This window comes from Bombus affinis, chromosome 1, assembly GCF_024516045.1.
Source record: "Bombus affinis isolate iyBomAffi1 chromosome 1, iyBomAffi1.2, whole genome shotgun sequence".
Taxonomy (NCBI): Eukaryota; Metazoa; Arthropoda; class Insecta; order Hymenoptera; family Apidae; genus Bombus; species Bombus affinis.
Window position 1 is genome coordinate 14,674,938 of NC_066344.1, and position 19,662 is coordinate 14,694,599.

The window sequence follows — 19,662 nt, forward strand, 5'->3', positions numbered from 1 at the left end:
AATGGTAAAAGGATAGAAGATAAGAAAAAGAAGAAACTCACCGATGAAGAGGAAAAAGATGAGCAAGCCGAGCTCCCTCATGGAGGCCTTGAGCGTACGACCGAGGATCTGAAGGCCTTTACTGTGTCTGGACAGCTTGAATATCCGGAACACCCTGACGAGCCTGATCACCCTGAGTATCGCCAGGGACATCGCCTGGTTCGTACTCTTGTCCTGCGGGCTTACCGGCGCCTTTGGTTCATCAGGCGTTTCCTCCTCCTCGGCCATCACGGTACCGAGCGTGATAAAATACGGAATGATGGCGATGATATCGATGAAATTCATTACGTCACGGAAGAAGTTCAGTTTATTTGGACAGGCGAGGAAGCGCACCGATAACTCGAACGTGAACCAGATGATACAAATAGTCTCTATTAGGAAGAACGGGTCGGTAATGTCCGGCACTTCGTCCTCCTCGATCTTCGTGCCGTTCGTTGTTGTGTTGAAGACCTTGTAGTGCTTGAATTCCGGCAGGGTCTCCAAGCAGAATATCACGATCGACAGGAGGATCACGATCACGGATATTATGGCGACTACCCGGGCGCCTTGCGAGCTTTCCGGGTACTCGAACAACAGCCAAACCTTCCTCTGCAACTCATGCGATGGCAGCGGTTTCTCCTCTTCCTTGATGAACCCTTCGTCCTCCCTGTTCATTTCATCAACATTATCTTTCGCAGTCTGCTCGCTCGCGTGTCTAACGTTTATGGTTGCACGCGTAAACGTAATTGTTTAATGGCGCGCCTTTAAGCACACGCGTACGTCTACTACAAACGTTGCCTCTTGTCTTCCCATGGAAGATGAAACGCACCGAATGAGAACGAACAACTGTCCTCTTTCCTTTTTGCTTTTCTAACCGAAAAGGTGAGGAAGATCGGCGAGCGAGACATCTTCGAGCAAAGTTGAACTTGTTTCGAGTACGCGGATCATTCGATGTTCTTGCAATTTTGATGCTTTGTTTTTGTAATTACTGTGTTTCATCTTGTAGAGAATGTACGCGCTATCGTTTAACATTGGAACTACTGTTATTTAACACGGAGCTATTTCTTCCAAAAACAGTGAAAATGACTAGTCTTTAAAAAATACGTGATAATAGAACATTTGTATATTTGTTGAGTTATTGCTTTCTTACGCAAGGAATTTCACGTTATGTAATACATTTTTGGTATGATCTGGGAGCATAATCCTTAAACGAGGGTTGACAAATTTATAAAATTCTAGAATCAGTCATTTTGACTGCTGTGGGATTGCCAGTGTTAGCATTCAGCGATCGATCCGCAATTTTCCTGATAACTGATATCGTCATATCGAATGATAGGCAGTAAAAATTTGAAAAACGTGTGACAAGTTGTAGAAAACGAGGAAACTGGTTAATTGGGCTTCGATAAACAGATTGCAGGACCCTTCTACACTTTGACAAGTGCCAGTCATTTTGACTGGTGTTGATATAAGTAGCCTTGATACAAAATTATTTTCAGTTTGAATACATAAAAGACAAAATAAAATTATCGTTGCGAAAGTCATTACATCGTTGCGGGAAAGATATAACATGAAGTAAGAATTTTAAAATAAAATTGTAAAACCAGTCAAATTGACTGTGTGGTAGCTCTAATGTTAAAAGAGATATTTGTTTCTTTTTTAGGCAAGACACTATTTAACTGCAAAATTTCGAATAACAGTTTATTAGAGTCACGCTACTTTACGATATATCGTTTACTGATAGACGAGAATGATGTCGGTTCGTACCTGAACTTGTTGGTGGCCAGCTCGCCCAGCTCGTAGAACTTGATTTCCTCGGAGAAGACATCGAGAGGAACGTTGACCGGGCGACGCAGCCTGCCACCGCTCTGGTAGTAGTAAAGTATCGCGTCAAAGGAGGGCCGATTCCGGTCGAAGAAGTACTCGTTGCGAAGCGGATCGAAGTATCGGATCCGCCGATGCGGATCGCCAAGCAGCGTGTCCGGAAATTGGTTCAGCGTACGCAGCTGCGTCTCAAACCGTAGCCCGCTCACCTGTCGAGATCGTCAGAATCGATTATTGGTACACTGGTACATCACGGTCTATCCCTAACCGTAATCCTCATTCGATTATTCGTGCATTGCTAATTACGACGACGCGCCTTACCGACCAGCTTAACACTTTACCGACCGATAGCCGATTAATCGGTTTTTTCACGCCGACACTTACCGACCGGTGGCCCATTAATAAGCTTTTTGTCGCCGATACTTACCGACCGATAGCCTATTAATCGGCTTTTTTGTCGCCAACTATATTTCTCATTATTTAAGCAGTAATTTGTTATTTGGTACTAAAGTAGCTTGCTTAGTTTTATAAGCTCCCACAGTTTTATATCAAAAACTTATCGTTGGCGATGAACAAAAAGAATGGTATTAGAGAGTCTAAACCGAAACAGAGCCAACGTCAGGGAAAATCTGCGCCCGAGCTACCGATCGGGCGTGCGTATGCTGCTGAACCGCTAACGGTCGGTAAAGTGTTAACTAGCTTACCGAACTTACCAACCTGTCCATTGCAAATCGCTAGTCTTCTACACGAGACGAAATCCATCTGATTTCGCTTAAACTTGAATAAAGTTTGAATAAGTTTCGCGGTGCACAGTTATTTATAGCAACCCGGAGAGCGATCAGCTCGCGTGGGAGTCTATGTTTGAAGAATGTTAGGAGAGCGGATAGATAGGATGGGTCAGTGAACCCTCTCGGAATAGTTTGCTTCGTTTGACGAGTGGTTGTTTGAAATCGTACAACTTGGAAGCGTCGGACGAGGCGAGCTAGAAACAGCTCGTTAACGCGATTCAAATACCTTCTTCGAGAAGATTTGCAGAGCGTTTGCGGTGACGATCAGCCGATAGTACCACGATTCAACGATGATCGTGGTTGGCCAGTGTGCGGCAACGTAATGTCAATTACGAGGAGGAAAAGGACAGCTCGGGTGCGGCTGATTTGTTTTGGCTCAAAAACCAACCACTTTCTTTCGATGCTGCTGGCCGCCGCGGAAAACTAATAAACGAAACTAGGCTAATTGCGTGCTGCCATTAGCACGATTAAGAAGAAAAAGAAGAAGTATCGGTTATAACTGTCGCGGCACGACCAGCTTTATCGATAATGTCGGTCGAAGGACCAGCGTCGCCAATGCGCGGCTCTGCCGTCGCTGTTCAACGATCGCATCTCGTCCAAGCATTGGCAACTAAGTGATTGCGGATTTTGTCGATACTACTTAATGACAAAATCCGCAATCACTTAGTTGCCAATAGTTCTGTTGGCTTCTGGCGAGGCAAAGGCGCGTGTCTCGCGAAAATATTGAAATTGCACGAACAGACGTTTCGTTAAATATCGAGTTTCGCTGGTCGAACGAGGGGAACAAGCTGCCGTGATTTCCCTTTCATTTCGATAATGAGGATCTTTTGTATCGACTGAGAAATTTACCTGCTTTATCGTTATCGATGGAATCGCGAGTTGCATTTGCGCGTGTACACACAGATTCGTGAGAGGAAAGTTGTACGGGACGTAGGGGGTTTAGGCGGGGCATAAAAATCTATTATTTCGAAAGTGCAATTAGTCTTTTTGAAGATGATAGCGTGCGATTGGATTGAAAGGACGGGACCGCGGTGCATCAGGATGACGAGCGGCCCGTCGAGAACAGAAATTGGATTGGATCCGCGAACACAGGCGCGTGCATCGTCCACCGACTGCACCGTTCGATATTTAGTCGCGTTATCGAACGTCCGTGAGTGGTCACGATTTTTCACGGCGATCGTTTTCTGTGCTCCGCACGTGTCTCCAATTTGCAATTACGTTGCGACGAGAACGAAACCCGACGAGCATGAACGAACGTTAAAGACGCAATGCACAATCTGCTGGTAGTTCAGAGAACAAAGATCGTAGAATACGCGACGAAACAAAGAGCAATAGTCGATAAGTAAGTTTTCATAATTTCGCACGCGCTGTCAAATCGCGTTCGCAACACGCGATAAGGAGACGAGAAACACGAAAGGAATGGACGAGGCGGTGAACGATCGGCATGGCAGATTTTTCTACCAACGATCGAACGGTTTTACTGTAATTGGCGCAATGCAGTCGTGTCATCCACGAGGACAGATAATTCCGTTCACACAATACGACCTTGGTACTATATTGCCCCTGATTCCAAGACGAACTTGGACGACTGCCAAAATACGGTCTGTAGGTCACTTCGTGTCTTCGGATAATCTTGCCTAGTCGAAAAGAAAAGAAGTATACGGAGGAACGCGCAGCGAGCAAACGGCGCAAGTCGTTGACTGAAAAACGCGTGCAAATCGATCTGAATGCGGCCCGGGCTGGCTGGTTAACGATCACATCGCAGCTAACGATATATCCTATCACGACGATTGTTTACTCTGCAAGCGAATCGAGAAACGATTTACATCGTTCTCTTTCCTTCCTTCTCTCTGTTCTACGCTTTTATTTCTTTCCTTTGACATATCGCGACAAGTACGTTTCGTTGTTCCGGACAATTGCGATCAGATACGGGCGGCAAGATTTTTCTGTGAAGCTGAGTTGCAGCTATTTCCACTGCAATTATCTGATAAACCGATGAATGGAAGAAACGTGAAAGGTAACTGGCGCCGTTTGTCACTGTACGTTGCAAACACAGCGGAGAAGAAAGCGCGACGAAATTTACATTAATTCGATCGGTTTGTTCGAGTCTCCGGAGTTTTAGCCGCGTCTTCTATACCTTGCGCTCGTCGGCATAGTTTCACAGTCGCTATCATAGTTAACACTTTGACTACCGCGACGAAATCACGTGTTTCGCTGAAGACGCCACGGGAGTATTTTTATTATTCAGAGCATATAATGGCAAAAGAATAATAAATTGATGATGTAAAACAACATTCTTCCCCAATGGACCGTTTATCTTATTAATTAACGGATGACCACCGTGGCGCCTGAGTAACAATTGATAGCGACATATTATAACAAGGCTTCGTTCATTTCAACAAACCATTAGCATTCGTTATTTCGTCGTCAGCAAAACGTGCGGAATATATTGTTGAAACGTGTAGAAGATATTAGTAAACAGTATTATGATTATTTTTATGATTTCGACGAAACATTCGACCGAAATGGTAGAGGTCCGGAAAAAAATTATGTTTCTGATAAAGCAATGGTAGTGGTAGATTACAATAGAGAAAAATGTGCTGCAGATTTATCAGATCGAATGATAGTATATTCAACACCACGTAGACGAACCCTTGAGGGGTATATAAAATTAGCTTTAGAGTTATTGTTAAATACATCAATTTCAAACGCGATGATACTCTATAAACAAGCAAGAAAAACAAAAATCGAGGTATCAGATTTTAGAATGGCACTCGCAACGCACCTTACACGGTGCCATTCACCAGAGCCGTCAAATATACTTATTCGACAAAGATTGAGACACGAAATGCAGAAGAAAGAAGGGCAAGCGTACCTGGCACGAAAATTTTGCAGAGAGTGGTATAAAAAAAATGTTAAACAGTTAGGATGAAAAATTGCTAAGAATCGGACCAAAAAGGTGACCACCTATCGTCCAGATTGTATCGATGAGCCACGTTTATGTTTGAAGTGTTTTAACACAGTGCACCGTTAGATACAACATTTGTTCTCATTTTTTTTATCAATGTTCTAATAAAAATGTTTCATTGTTCAATGGGACACTTTTTATTTCAAAGTATCTTCTATTTATCAGTTATATTCAAAATGCCCTGGCTGTCAATTTTCATGCAATTTTTACAATTGTAAGAAGTTGAGTATACGTGGACCATATATGGTCCACGTGGCGGTCAAAGTGTTAATTGGATTGGAAAATGGAAAGGAAATTAGCCAAAATGTAAATCGTTACTCGACAAGAACTTTTGCCGTCGTTCCTGCCCATCTTTCTTCGTACACTGATATTCCTTTGATTTTCGCGAAGGAAACGCGACAGACTCGTCGTGGAAACACGTTGTAACAGCGTATCCGAGGGAAATCCGCGTCGAATCGAAAGCGACTGCTACGTGCAACCGCCACAAGGTGGACAAGAGGCAGTAAGAAATTGAAGATGCTCACGTTAATGACGACCCTCTCGCAAAAGTCATGATCGTGCGGTATGGGCTCGAACTGCGTGACGCCTGTGTATTGGGTGTGTGGGTTCGGCCCATCCTCGTCCTGGCTGCTGAGTTTCGGCAGCGATCTGAAAAACAAAGATAGCCGCGTGGTTAAAGTGTCCGCGGATCACGGCCAGCGATAATAAATACATATGTACATACACGAAACACACTGCTTGTATATAAGACGTACAAACGAAAACTAGGTTGCGCTACCTCTGCACTGCTAACAGCCCCTATACCCAGCTATTCTCTTAATGAGCTACTAGACTGGTAAGCCACTAGGTCGACAGTCTAGTAGACTGCGATAGCTTGATAGATCGGCAAAGTGACAGATCGATCAAGAATTAACACCGATCGAGCTACTCGATCGCTAAAGTGGATCAATGGAATGCATAGACACACAGACATAGAGAACAGGAAGCCGGTAACATCGGCTATCGATGGCATACGTTCGTTAATTAGCCGTCTACTGCAGTGGAAAATCTAGGGGGCAGGGCTAATGCGATTCGACAGATCGCCGACCGAGAGAGAGAGACGCACGGAATTGCAGCGGTGAACAAAGTTCGAACGACTACGCTTACGGGTTCACGCGATGTTCCAGGGAACGGTGACAGGACGCGGGGAATTTTTTCCCCGTAAATCGGCCGGATCGTCGAGTTCACCGTCTTTTCTCGAAAGAAGTTCGCGTGACCCACGTCGTGGAAGAAAGCTGCGGATGCATTTCGAGCGAAAGTTCGAGGGCCGATTGTCGTGCGACAGGCAACACGCCAGTTGGTTACGCGAATCTTAATCAACACTCGCCCATGAGCAATTGAAATAACGAGTGTCAGGCTGCGAGCCAGGAATCCGCGTTACTCGACAAACATTGTGTCTCAGTCGTTCACTCCAGCACAGGTGTGACGAATATTCTTTCGCAAGCGAAGTTCCACGTGGCTCGGTTACCTCGTTCATAGTTGAGTCTCTCTCGAGCTTTGAAAACACTGCGATCGCGTTTTCTTATTTCGCTGTTTCCACGGTGATTTTAATCGTTCGATGATACGATGGTTCACAGATGATCATCTGGAAACCTTTGGCTGGAAATGTTCCTCTTTTCAACGAACCACCTCCCATTCGGGTGAAATGAAAATGTAAAGATATGGTGAAACTTGCGGCTCGATCTACGGCCTTGTAAGAAATTCTACGTAGCTTTCGTAGCATCGAGCAGATCGCACTTGTCTTGTTGCGTTCGCACAACCATCGTAAGAGAACGCTATATGCATCGTTGCGATTAAATTGAAACGAATGTGGCGATGTACGCGAAACGACCGAACGTTTCGGAAAAGAATCACCGAGCTTTCGCTGAATTTCCTCGTGGAAGGGGAACGAGGATGGTGAAGAGGCGGCGCCGAGGTGTTGCACGAGCAAAGTGGGAAGGCGCGAGAAGAAAGAAAGCGAAAGAAAACGGAAAGTACGAGCGAGATGTGCCGCCAAACAGTATCTCCACGCTCCACTTGGTGGGGTCGCGATGGTCCTGGGTCGATTCCCGACATTCTTTTCGCTGTTGCGCACCGTTTTTTCCTTCGAAATGCCTTCTGCTTTAAATCGTTTCGTTACGTTTGAATTCTCCGTTTTTTTTTTTCATTGCCACATTCACGGAACAGCGTTGGTGTTAAACTAACTTGTTTAATTGTTATCGCGTCACGGACGAGTTCTCGAAGACGATGGCGGTGTTCTTATCGTTCGCCACAGGCGAGCATTGTGCTCAGAGACAAATGTTTCTTACTTGCACTACTCGTCGTAGGTCGGCAGCGATTCCGGCGCGAGATAAAGGACAGATTAGCTGAGGAAACGCAACGATTCTCCGAGTAATGAATCGTCTACGGGCATCGCGCCACGCCGAACAAAGGAGAGCTTGGTCGGACGAATTTTCCGGGTTGAAAGCGCTTTGTTAGTTAGCTGCGGTCGCTGCTCGATGCCAGATGCTGTTCGCGGACTTTTGGTAAATTCCTCCTCAAAGCCGCTTTCCTCCAAGTGTTCCACGTTTTCTATCCACGGTATCGCCTAGCTGTCTCCTCATCGAGATCGACGAGAATATTTCTTCGAGGAGGAGAATCGACCAAGAAACCCATTTGCATGAATATCAAACCGGTAAGTTTACGCAATTTCCGGCTAACTATCTCGATGGAACCACAACTATTCCATTAAAATACGATTTTCTCGCCGCTGTCTAAGTAACTTCTTGGAACGTAACGTAGTTACGAGTTGAGAGATACGAATTTTACAAACTGTACCACATGTAACATACGTCGTGTAAAATATGGAAAATATTAATTATCAGGTGAGACGTGTGTAAAGACGTGAACCTATATGTTGAGTTGTCCGGAAAGTGTCTTTCTTTCGCAAACGTGTTGTTTACAACGATGCACCTTCCTTTCGACATTTTCTACAAGAAACAACTTCAACTTTGTATATAAAAGAAGACAAGTGTATTGGGTTTCCCGGAAAACGTCTTTCCTTTGCAAACGTGTTGTTTACAACGATGCACCTTCCTTTCGGCATTTTCTACAAGAAACAACTTCAACTTTGTATATAAAAGAAGACAAGTGTATTGGGTTTTCCGGAAAATGTCTTTCCTTTGAAAACGTGTTTTTTACAACAATGTACCTTCCTCTTGGCATTTTCTACAAACAACCAACTTTTATATATAAAAAAAGACAAGTGTATTGGGTTTCCCGGAAAATGTCTTTCCTTTGAAAACGTGTTGTTTACAACGATGCACCTTCCTTTCGGCATTTTCTACAAGAAACAACTTCAACTTTGTATATAAAAGAAGACAAGTGTATTGGGTTTTCCGGAAAATGTCTTTCCTTTGAAAACGTGTTGTTTACAACGATGCACCTTCCTTTCGGCATTTTCTACAAGAAACAACTTCAACTTTGTATAGAAGAAGACAAATGTATTAAGTTTTGCGGAAAATGTCTTTCCTTTGAAAACGTGTTGTTTACAACGATGCACCTTCCTTTCGGCATTTTCTACAAGAAACAACTTCAACTTTGTATATAAAAGAAGAAAAATGTATTAAGTTTTGCGGAAAATGTCTTTCCTTTGAAAACGTGTTGTTTACAACGATGCACCTTCCTTTCGGCATTTTCTACAAGAAACAACTGCAACTTTATGTATAAAAAAAGACAAATGTATTAAGTTGTCCGGAAAGTGTCTTTCTTTCGCAAACGTGTTGTTTATAACGATGCACCTTCCTCTTGGCATTTTCTACAAGAAACAACTTTAACTTTTGTATATAAAAAAAGACAAATGTGTTAGGTTGTCTGGGAAGTGTCTGCTTTTCGCAAACGTGTTTTGTTACAGCGATGCACTTTCCTTTCGGCAATTTCTGCAAGAAACAACTTCAACTTTTATATAAAACAACTTCAACTTTTATATACAAAAAAAATGTATTAGATTATCCGGAAAGTATCTTTCTTCCGTAAACGGTCTTTTTACAACGATGCACCTTCCTTTCGTCATTTTCTACAAAAAGCAACTTCAGCCTTTATATAAAACAACCAACTTTTAGGACAAATGTATTAAGTTGTCCGAAAAGTGTCTTTCTTCCTCAAACGTGTTTTTACAACAATACAGCTTCGTACAAACGTGAAACCAAGTCTGTGAAATGTCACGATGTTTATCTCAACAGAACAAAATGTATCGTACGCAATTCGACATAAAACAAAAAACATTGTGCGTCTATTATTTCCTCATAAAACGAAAGAAACTTTTCGGACAACCAATAGACTGCGTAGCGTGGATGGTTTCACGAGTAGATTGAGTCAATTGGCGTCAGACGCTCGAGCCTGACACTGCTTTGATTACACGGCAATGATGCGACACAAAACACGAACGTTTCCTCGAATAAAAAAAGAAAGAGCCTCGTAACGTCGATCGATGTGACGATTCATTCGGCCTGAGGCCGCATAAAAACGTTTAATTACCTGCCACTACAGCCAACTATTTATCAAAGTTTGTCGATGATGTAAGTGGAAGGGAAAACTCAACGCTGCGGTTCCACGCAACACGGAAGAAAATATAGAGCCGCACATGTAACGTACGAATTAGTTCATTGCGATGGATATGGTTTATTCCTAGAGCACCGATGACAGTCGATGCACTCTGTGCAGTCGGAGCGTAACTGAGAATAGCTTGATGTGTCGCAAAAATAGATACGCCGTGCCGCCACGATGCATCCACGAGCACGTGTTTCCTCTCGTTCTTCGGTTACCAGAATCGACCGAAAAAACATTTAGTCCGTTCACGTCAGCTGATCCTTTGAAAAGCGAAAACCAGTGAATGAACACGGTGTGGCGTTGCTTGCAATTTCATTTTCTTATCGAATTACTCTAATTTGCTTTACTTTAACGATTAACCCTTTGCTCGAGAGGCGACTTTCAGTCACCGCGAAATTCCTTGCTGCAACTCCAGTGGCGAGCGAGAGACGATAGTCCCTGTTTATGTTAGATTTCTACATCTCCAATTGACGAGAGTGCAATATTGGTTCGTAAATTGGTTCCTTAGTTCTTTGTATTCTTTGTTAGGAAGTGTAAAGTTTTTAATTTTAAGACTTAAAAATTTTTTTTTATTTGTTTCTTTATATTCACAATTGTCCAATTTGGACAAAATTGTTAGAATTTTGTAACAGTTATATTAACATGTTGCTGGCTACCCCCAGCGGAGTACCATCCTCGCGTTTGCTACGTTATATCCTTTGCGAAGACTTTAAAATGGAGATAAAATATTTAACCCCATATCCCTCCGAAAATATGGTTCAACTATGGTATTGAAGCAACGTCTCCAACGTTAGTTCAGATTCGACGATCATGGCAAAAGTATCGTAGTTTAGAAACCCTAAGAAGGTGGCTTTCGGAGGTGAAATTAGCTCAAATGAAGATGAACTTGATTTTGAACTGTTGAAAAATGAGATTAATTATATCAAGAATGCATCTTGGTGAATGCTTTATAAGTTATCATACAAGAAGATACAGAAATTAATATTACAAAATCATATTTTCAAAGATGTAAATATAGATAGATTATTAGAATATAATGCTTTTGTAAGTTAATTTGTATATACAATCATTTTACACTAACTGTAAGACACGCGTCACGTATACGCTAAATCATCCGGAATAGCTGCTACGCCCGGCCGAAAAAGTCCTCGAGTGCAAAAGGTTAAAACTGATACGCCTCGAATTTTCTATTTTCGCCATTCTACACCTATCGATAGGATTTTCTATAAAAAGCGGTCCGATCTCCATTGGCGGGTCTCCGCTATTACAGCGAACATGATAAATTCGCAAAGTAACCGCAGTCGTTTCGACACTGTGAAACCAGTTCAGCACGATGTTCGAAGAATTTTACAGTGTACGTTTTTCACCCGATGCGCAGATACATTTTGCTGAAAGGATTAATTCGGATCCGCTCGTTAATACGCAGCGCGTATACGCAGCACAATGGAGGCATCCTACCGAGCGGTGGATCAACCGAGACAAAAATAAAAATAAAAATCCAGCTCGGCGAATCATTGTTGTCCGCGTTGTTACAACGCTATTGTTCCTGTCAGACGATCGTCCATAGAAGTCAATTAACGAGCACTCGAAGGGACTGCAATTAATATTCTCAACTTTGATGTTGCCTAATTGGGGGAACAACCGTATTCATCGTCCCCTTTCCCATCCACCGGATCGTATTTCCGTTAAGATGCAGCAACAAGGAAGAGTGCAGCGGGTTGAATGAAAACCCATTCGCATTGTCAGCGTCGCGAAGAACAGTTTATTTCCAGTCGTCAATGGGAACGAGCGAACGAGAGAGAGAAAGAGATAGTGGGGAGAGACTGCGGGGAAAAGGACTCGTTTCGAAGCCCACGTATCCGAAGAGCGACTGAAAATAGCGCGTCACTTCGCGGAAATAACGAGTCGGACGTCTTGTACCGTGACCCAGAAAACATGTGCTCTGTCGTTGTCCAGCGAGCAGAAGCGCGCGTGCAACGACACCACGTCCCATCGCGAGAATATGAACGGCGCATCGCTAATTAACAGACACGCACCGTCCTCGTTTCACGATCGTTTGCGCGATGCGCATTCTGTCCCCGTGAAAATTCCAATTCATTTCTGTTGCCTTCGTATCGCAAACTTAATCGCGCGTTTCCTCGTTTTCCGATCGCGTCCACCCACAGCGCACGGTCATCGGAGAGAAAAGAAGATTTACACGCTCGTTAGACGTTAAATGGAATTATACGACGTTGATTAACCCGCGCGTTGGAAAATTGGTCGGAGCGAACTATTAGGTTTGGCAACTAAGTGATTGCGGGTTTTGTCATTACTACCTAATGACAAAACCCGCAATCACTTAGTTACCAAACTCGATAGACGTTACACGACGATGCTGCGGATCGAAGACTTTGCAACTGCACGCGTAACGCGCCCTTCCGATCAGAAACGATGGTCGGTCGGCTATCATTTGCCCGCGACGAAAGCAGAAACTACGTAATGTAGATGAGCAGGTCGTGAAAACAGGCGTCAGTGGCGAAACATCTGGCGAAACGTTGCAGGTATATTTCAAGTGGACAAGCCTCGCATCCGGAAGCCTCGGCATTAATAGAAACACAGCTCGTGAAAATCGAAAGAGCACGGAACGTTGGCAAGTTTGTTTTATTTTCTACGGCATTGTTGTGTTTCGAAATGCGATATGTTTGCGTACGATTGGATCCTGCTCGGCTGGAGGAAATCCAGCTAGTTTCACTAGGTGGATTTAAAGCTTCTAAATGTCGAGACGTCACTCGGGGTCCTCGCCTTTTATATTTTCGTCCGTTTACTCGGATACGTGTGACTGGATAGAACCGTTTTTAGACGCAACTCGTCATACGAACGAGGTGCGATCGGTTGGTCAGAAATAGCACGATATTTAACGAGCGAAGCTTCGCGTGTTTGTTGACGCGTGTTTTGTATTTGAAAGGCAGGGCACGCGGTATAACCGCCAAGGTGCCATAAACGTTTCTATCTTCGAAACTGAAAGGAAAACATCGTTTCGAAGATACACGACCGATAAAGAGTTACTTTTCGCAACAATTCGCACGGCGATATTAAACAAACAACACGACCCAGCCATCCCGAACCCGGCTACACTTTCTTCTCGAAATTACATCGAACGTCTGTCTGAAAGATTCTGAAACGTGGCAGCTCTAGCGCTGTCATTTAAAATGACACGATTGCCGATGGAAAAATTAAATTACAGCTGAGCGGATTTGTGATAGTTTCGATGTTCTTCGACATTCCGAAGTCCTATCAGTTTCTTACTTCGCACTCATACTCCACACCATCGATCGAACAAACACTTAATTAGATGTTGCACTACACGTAACTACGCGATCTCGCCAACGCCAACGAAAGATTGGCCGCGGTCAGTCGATCGGAAATACGGTCGAATTGCCCTTCATCCTCTCCACGATACACGAGTACTATTTCAAAATTACGAGCGGAGTAGTATCTTTCGGAAGAGGCCAGCTATCGAGGCGAGTAACGATTCTGTTCGTTAGCCTAACCGGGGCAAAAGTCGCGTGATAGAGAAATCGAATACACGCGGCTTACGATCCATACTAACTGCCATACGTTTTACGTAGATCGTTGCATATCGTTTTGGCCTGTTACATCGGCCAATTCTCTTTCATCGTTTCTGCTTGCGAGTTCCAATGGTCAGACGGCAACACGGCCAAGTTAATCCACGGAGATTCTACTTTTGCCAACTGATATTCTACTTTTTGTTGCAGACGCTGGAATCAGCGGGCGAATCAGCAATGATCGCGTCCTACGCCAGCGTGTAGGATTACGTGAAACAGACCCGTGTCTGTTGGCATCCGGAGCAGTGAGAAACGACGAAACTCTGGATTCTTCTTACACGGCTTTTATCAACGAGCATCGTAGCGAAACAGAGAATCGGCTTCTCATATTTGTCCGACTTTCTGCAGCTTTTTGTCCGACGTAATAACGTTACAACGTGGCCTTTCTTTACTCGCCGTGGGAACCAGTACAATTGTTAGGCTACAAATGCCTCAGGAAATCATCGACTACGAGATACCTGAAAGCACCTTCTTTCCACGGAAGCGTATTCTCGCTTCAGGTCTGTGGAAGATCTGAGAAGAAATTCTCCGGGCAAACCAATGTCGCTCCGACTTCAGTTATTGGGTTGGCAACTAAGTGCTTGCGGATTTTGTCATTACCGCCTAATGACAAAATAATATACGCGTGCGTACACTCTGATTTTATGGAAATCAGCTGATAGGTTTCCTATGAAAACCGACGAGACATTCGCGAGAGTCGCAATTCGGACACGGTTTGGCATAGGTCGAGCGGAAAAATTCTAAAAACCAGCCTCGATAACCATTGGTCTAGCTTCCATTGCAAAGCTACAGCGTACCTACGAAATTGCACTTGTCACCCATATTCGGGTGACGGGGACGCTTCTAGTGAGGCAGTGTCACCCGAGTACGGGTGACGCTTATTTGACTACTTGCGAAGGATCGTCGTAGGTAGTTGAAAAGATATTCCACAGGAAGTAATTAAGCTATCGAATTGTTATGAAAGTAATACGAAAATGGTTTATTAAGAAAATTATTTGGAATGTAAAACTTTAAAGAAGAAAAAACTCGTCCCGTGAAAACGCAAGTTCCCAAGCTTTCTCCGAGCGAATCCGTGTACTTGTAGACGGACGCCGCAAATAGAATTAACTTGCGGCTGAAGGTGATGGTCGGTTCAGGTATTATCAATTACACGCTGACACGTCTGACGTTTGTCTTCTGCCGGTGACTGCAGTCCGCCTTAATAGGCATCGAACGTTACCATTACACAACGTACAGAGCATCAGGAATATTGTTGAGTCGCTGTAAATTGGACAGTGATAGGCAAAATTAGTGGCGTTGGACCGCGAGTGCCGACTGTGCCGTAGGATATTTTCCTAGGACGCCTGTCGGTAAAGATATCCGGATGGGAAGGAAACGACGAGCAACAGAGACATCGACTGACGAAGAAGATTGACCGTTTTAGTGGCAGGGGTTTTCCAGAATTCGTGTCGAATCGTGCCATGCAGCGCGATAGCGCTTCGTTCATTTATTTGCCAGAAATACCGATTTTTCGTTTATGCAGGTGGTTTAAAATTATTTGAAAGAGAAAATGTAATTACAAGAGGAATGTAATTACTCTGATATGACTCGCAACGAGCTACCAAACATAGCGACACAGTCCGCCATAGTACGCGAACAGCGCAGCGGTTAACACTTTACAGACCGATAGCCGATTAATCGGTTTTTGTTGCCGATGCTTATCGATCGAGAGCCTATTAATCGAATTTTTGTCGCCGACAATCTTTCTCATTATTCGAGCAGTAATTTGTTATTTAGTACTAAGGTACCTTGCTCAGTTGCGTCAGTTGCGTTGCTCTGTAATCTCTCACAGTTTTATACCAATTTGAAAAACTTACTGTTCGCGATGAACGAAAAGAATGGTATTGGAGAGTCTAAACCGAAACAGAGCCAGCGCCAGGGAGAATCTGCGCCTGAGCTGTCGGTCGGACGTGCGTATGCCGTTGAACCGGTCGGTAAAGTGTGAAGTACAACGAGGCTTTTGCTGAACGTGTTAAACGGATTCGATGCTGTTGCGATCTTTAAGACGAAAATCTGAATTTCAGTGCTTGGGAGATTAAAAAATAAAGAAGTTAGTGAGTAATATTTGGGAAGATCGACAAACATCTCGTCCGCGAAAATAGGGTGGCGCGTATTTGCCGGTCATCGGAAGTGTCGATAGTTTCTCCCGCTACAGGCCGCCACGGTCGTTCCGAATGGCCGTCTTATGTAAACGCTCGTTATTTTCTTAGCTGGATGTTGCGTGGTTCTCGTTTGATAGGCTGCACGTCCCAGGCAATTAATGAGTCGCGCTGAATCGCGATTCACGGCCACGTTAAAGAAGCTGCGTACGTTGAACGACGTACACAGAATGCACGTTTGCCTGCGGAATGGTCGTGCCCCTTGGAGCGCGGAAAATGTTAGATGCACGCGAACTGATATTAAGGAATTTATGGTCGGGCGTTCAGAGAAGCTGTCGCCATTGTTGCATCCAATTATAATGCGTTTCTTTGAGAAAATGTACGCGTGATGTGCGTTCCAAGTGCGGAAGCGCTCTCCTTCGTTTACTCATTGGCTGGTAAACAGCTACCCTATCGTTCCGAGCAAAAATAGAATACAAGCGTCCTCGATATTAAAGCGTGCATTCGCTGCTACAATTATATATCCAAAGAAGGAGATGCTGACAAACGTGGCGGACGTTTTTCAGCAGCGGAACACGCAAGCGTGACGGACGTTACGGCGAACGCCGAACCTATCGGATTGGTAACTGAATGATTGCGGATTTTGTCATTATCACCTAATGACAAAATCCGCAATCATTTAGTTGCCAAGACAATAGAAACTCGTAGCTAGCTGCGTTGCCACGTCAACCTCCTGCCATACTTTTACGTATCTGAACCGTAACGAGAAATTTGAGCGAAATATCTCACTCGTAATGTTAGCCTCGGGCCAAATATGAACGTATCGAATGTTGTCTTTTTTCTAAACTCGGCCGTGGTTATCTACTCAGTCGCACGATCTCATGTTTCAAGTTCCGACACTCTGTCTGCGTCGCTTCGACTCTTTTCCTGACCATTCAGCCGCAACGTTCGTTCCCGGATTTTTGCGAGTTTAAATTTTTACATTCTAAATAGTTTTTTTAATAAATCATTTTCGTATTACTTTTATAACAATCCAATAGTTTTATTATCTCCTCTGGAATATCTTTTCAAGTACCTACGACGATCGTTCGCAAGTAGTCAAATAAGCGTCACGCGAATACGAGTGACGTGTTAACACTTTGACTGCCACGCCAAAATCACACGTTTCGCTCAGAACGCCAGTGTTTTAACACAGTGCACCGTTAGATGCAAGATTTGTTCTCGTATCTTTTTATTGATGTTCTAATAAAACTGTTTAATTCTACACTTGTTATTTCAAAGTATCTTCTATTCATCGATTATATTCAAGATCCCCTAACTGTCAATTTTCATTCAATTTTTACAATTGTAAGAAGTTGAATGACGGTGACCAATGACCACCGTGGCGTCCACGAGAAACCGTGGGTCACATATGACCCACGTAGCAGTCAAAATGCTAATGTTATGTTAACTTCCCTCATCGGCTGTTCGCTTTCTTAAGCTCGTGCGACCAATTGCACGCTCGCCGAATTTACAAGCGTGCCCCGTGTTCCCGATGACCTTCCCACGCTGTTGCCGAGTATCCGTGGCGGAGACCTCGTTTTGAAAATCGTGCGCGTGCATTCGTGCTGCAGCATAATCCAGTACAGAGTTGACCCACATTAAGAGAGATCAGTGGCGAAACTGTGAGAACGACGAAGAGAAAAGCTGACACCGCATGCATCCCCGAGGCTCGCTCTAACGTTCCCTAGCGGACGAAGTAGACGAATCGAGGTACTAACGACGTCTTCGTCGACCCCTGAGATCGTGCGTTCTCGAGAACCGCGATGGTCATCGAGGGCGTACTCTGTCAGCTTGCTTCGAGTCATTAAAGGTTCGAGCTGTTAGACGAAAAGGCGGCCTCCCGCCGCGCGTCGCCTGATTTCCTCGAGCACTGCACTTACTTCGAGCATCGAGCGTTGCCAAGAGCGCCGGAAAATTCGATGCTGCACATTTTTTCCACGCCATCGAGTCATTTGCGCCCTACCAGTGCTTCGATCCAACATCCAACCTGCACTCGTTTCAGCATTCCAAACGCTAAGAATTCGTTCCTTTCTTTTTCCCAATTTTCAAACATTTTGCCGAGTTCGAACGAGAGAAGACTGTGGAATTTTCGAGCAGGCATAGCGGCGTCATTCGTTGAACGGAGACGCTGGATACGCTGTAGCTTGGTTCAACGTAATTAGCAATGCTGAATTCGGGTAATGCGGAAAGTCAAAGGCTAGGAAATGCAGAACACTTGCTTTTGTTGGAAACCCGTACGAGGATGTAGAATAATTGGTAATCGTAACGAGGTTTACGAGGCAATACGAACAAACGCGAATAATCGATCCGCGGACAGGATTTTGCATGCGCCACACTTAAATCGCCGAATTCGTTCCATTTCGAACCATTGTTCGGAATGAAATCGCGTTTAACGATGCGTACTCGCGTTGTCTGTCTGTTATCTGTCTTTGCGCTTCAATGGCAAAATTCGCCGTCTCGTTAACCAAGAAATAACATACACGAGAGTTTCAGCAGACAGCTTACTGAAAAACCGTATATAAAACGAACAAAAACGAACCAGCAGCTAATATTTCCATAGTTTTTCAAAAAATTGTAATTGCCATTTCTTTGCGCAACTTTCTGTACGTAAACGTGCCAGCGTCGCTTTCGACGTCAATTGCACCACTTATTTTCGTTTACCTGAATTAGCTGAAATGCAGTAGCGTATTGTCGTGGAGCACGAACGCAGCCTAAAACTTATCGCAACCACTTTGCGGTTCGCACGGTCCGCGGAAGCTGAAGACTCGCGAGGTAAGCGAGCATTTTCCAAGAGCTTCAGGACGGTTGGTTCGGCGAGGGCAGCACACACGTGCTTCTGCAAAAGCACGCGACCACTGGAACAGGCTTGTCACAGGGCAAACATTGGCGAGTGCGGGCCGCCTACGCGCGTTCTAACGCACAACGCGAAAAACCAAGCAAAAAACCGTCACTCGACCGAAGGCGAGAACAGCCGCAGCAGCCACTTTCTGCCGCGTGCATTCCACCGTGATACCCTCGCAAGTCCGCCATCCACCTTTTCCTTTGGAAAAACTCGCCGCTACTTCAGCCTTTTTCCCTCCTTTTCGCGGTTCGTCGCACGAATCTCGTTCGAGTAAGCAGATCTCCGTATGCGACATTAGCTTCGTTTCCGGGCCGAATCCTTTCTTACTTCGTGTGTCACGCATGAGCGAAACAGACGAAGGTAATACGCTGTTAAACCTGACGATCACAGTCACTGTCACATTGTCATCGTGTGACAATTTGGCCCGCAGCCATTCGGATAGAAAGTCGTGTAATTTGTCGTTGGAACATTTTTACCTTCGTACGTTGCATTTCTTACGTTTGTAGAGCGTCTATCGAAGAAATTCTTGGTGGCGCGATCGTTTCGAGGAAGCTAGCACAGGTTCCAAGAAAATCAAAATTACCTCGTAAATTAATTCAATTTATTTCGTCCTGCTACTTGAGAAAACATGGACTTTGATCGATTCCGTTAATCGAGTTAGCCTGATCGATCGTAATTTTCGATATTGTCTTCTTATTGCCTCCCCCCTCTGCTCCTTCCGGGTCCGACTTTTCCATTGCGAATTTTCCTTCGAACGCGAAACTCGCGCGAGCTTGGAAAAGTAGTTTCGCGAGTTTCTGTTCGGTTACACGCAAACACCTGGCGTTGCTTTCTC

At 44.4% G+C, this 19,662-nt stretch overlaps 1 protein-coding gene and 1 long non-coding RNA gene across 5 annotated transcripts in view; one reads left to right on the plus strand and one right to left on the minus strand.

Annotated features, from left to right (window-relative positions):
• Positions 1 to 19,662, minus strand: part of LOC126922454 (potassium voltage-gated channel protein Shaker) — a 44,667-nt gene that overhangs the window by 8,510 nt on the left and 16,495 nt on the right. For all 4 annotated transcript variants that reach the window (XR_007712782.1, XM_050735016.1, XM_050735008.1 and 1 more), the window contains exons 2-4: positions 6,120 to 6,243; positions 1,783 to 2,048; positions 42 to 685 (exon numbers count right to left, since the gene is read on the minus strand). Coding sequence is in view for 3 of the 4 variants with exons in the window: in XM_050735016.1 (XP_050590973.1) it covers positions 42 to 685; positions 1,783 to 2,048; positions 6,120 to 6,243 (1,034 nt within the window). In the remaining variant the exon portion in view is untranslated. The remainder of the gene's footprint in view (positions 1 to 41; positions 686 to 1,782; positions 2,049 to 6,119; positions 6,244 to 19,662) is intronic.
• The window catches only part of LOC126922840 (uncharacterized), a 177,417-nt gene that overhangs the window by 6,580 nt on the left and 151,175 nt on the right, over positions 1 to 19,662 (plus strand). The window lies entirely within an intron of this gene.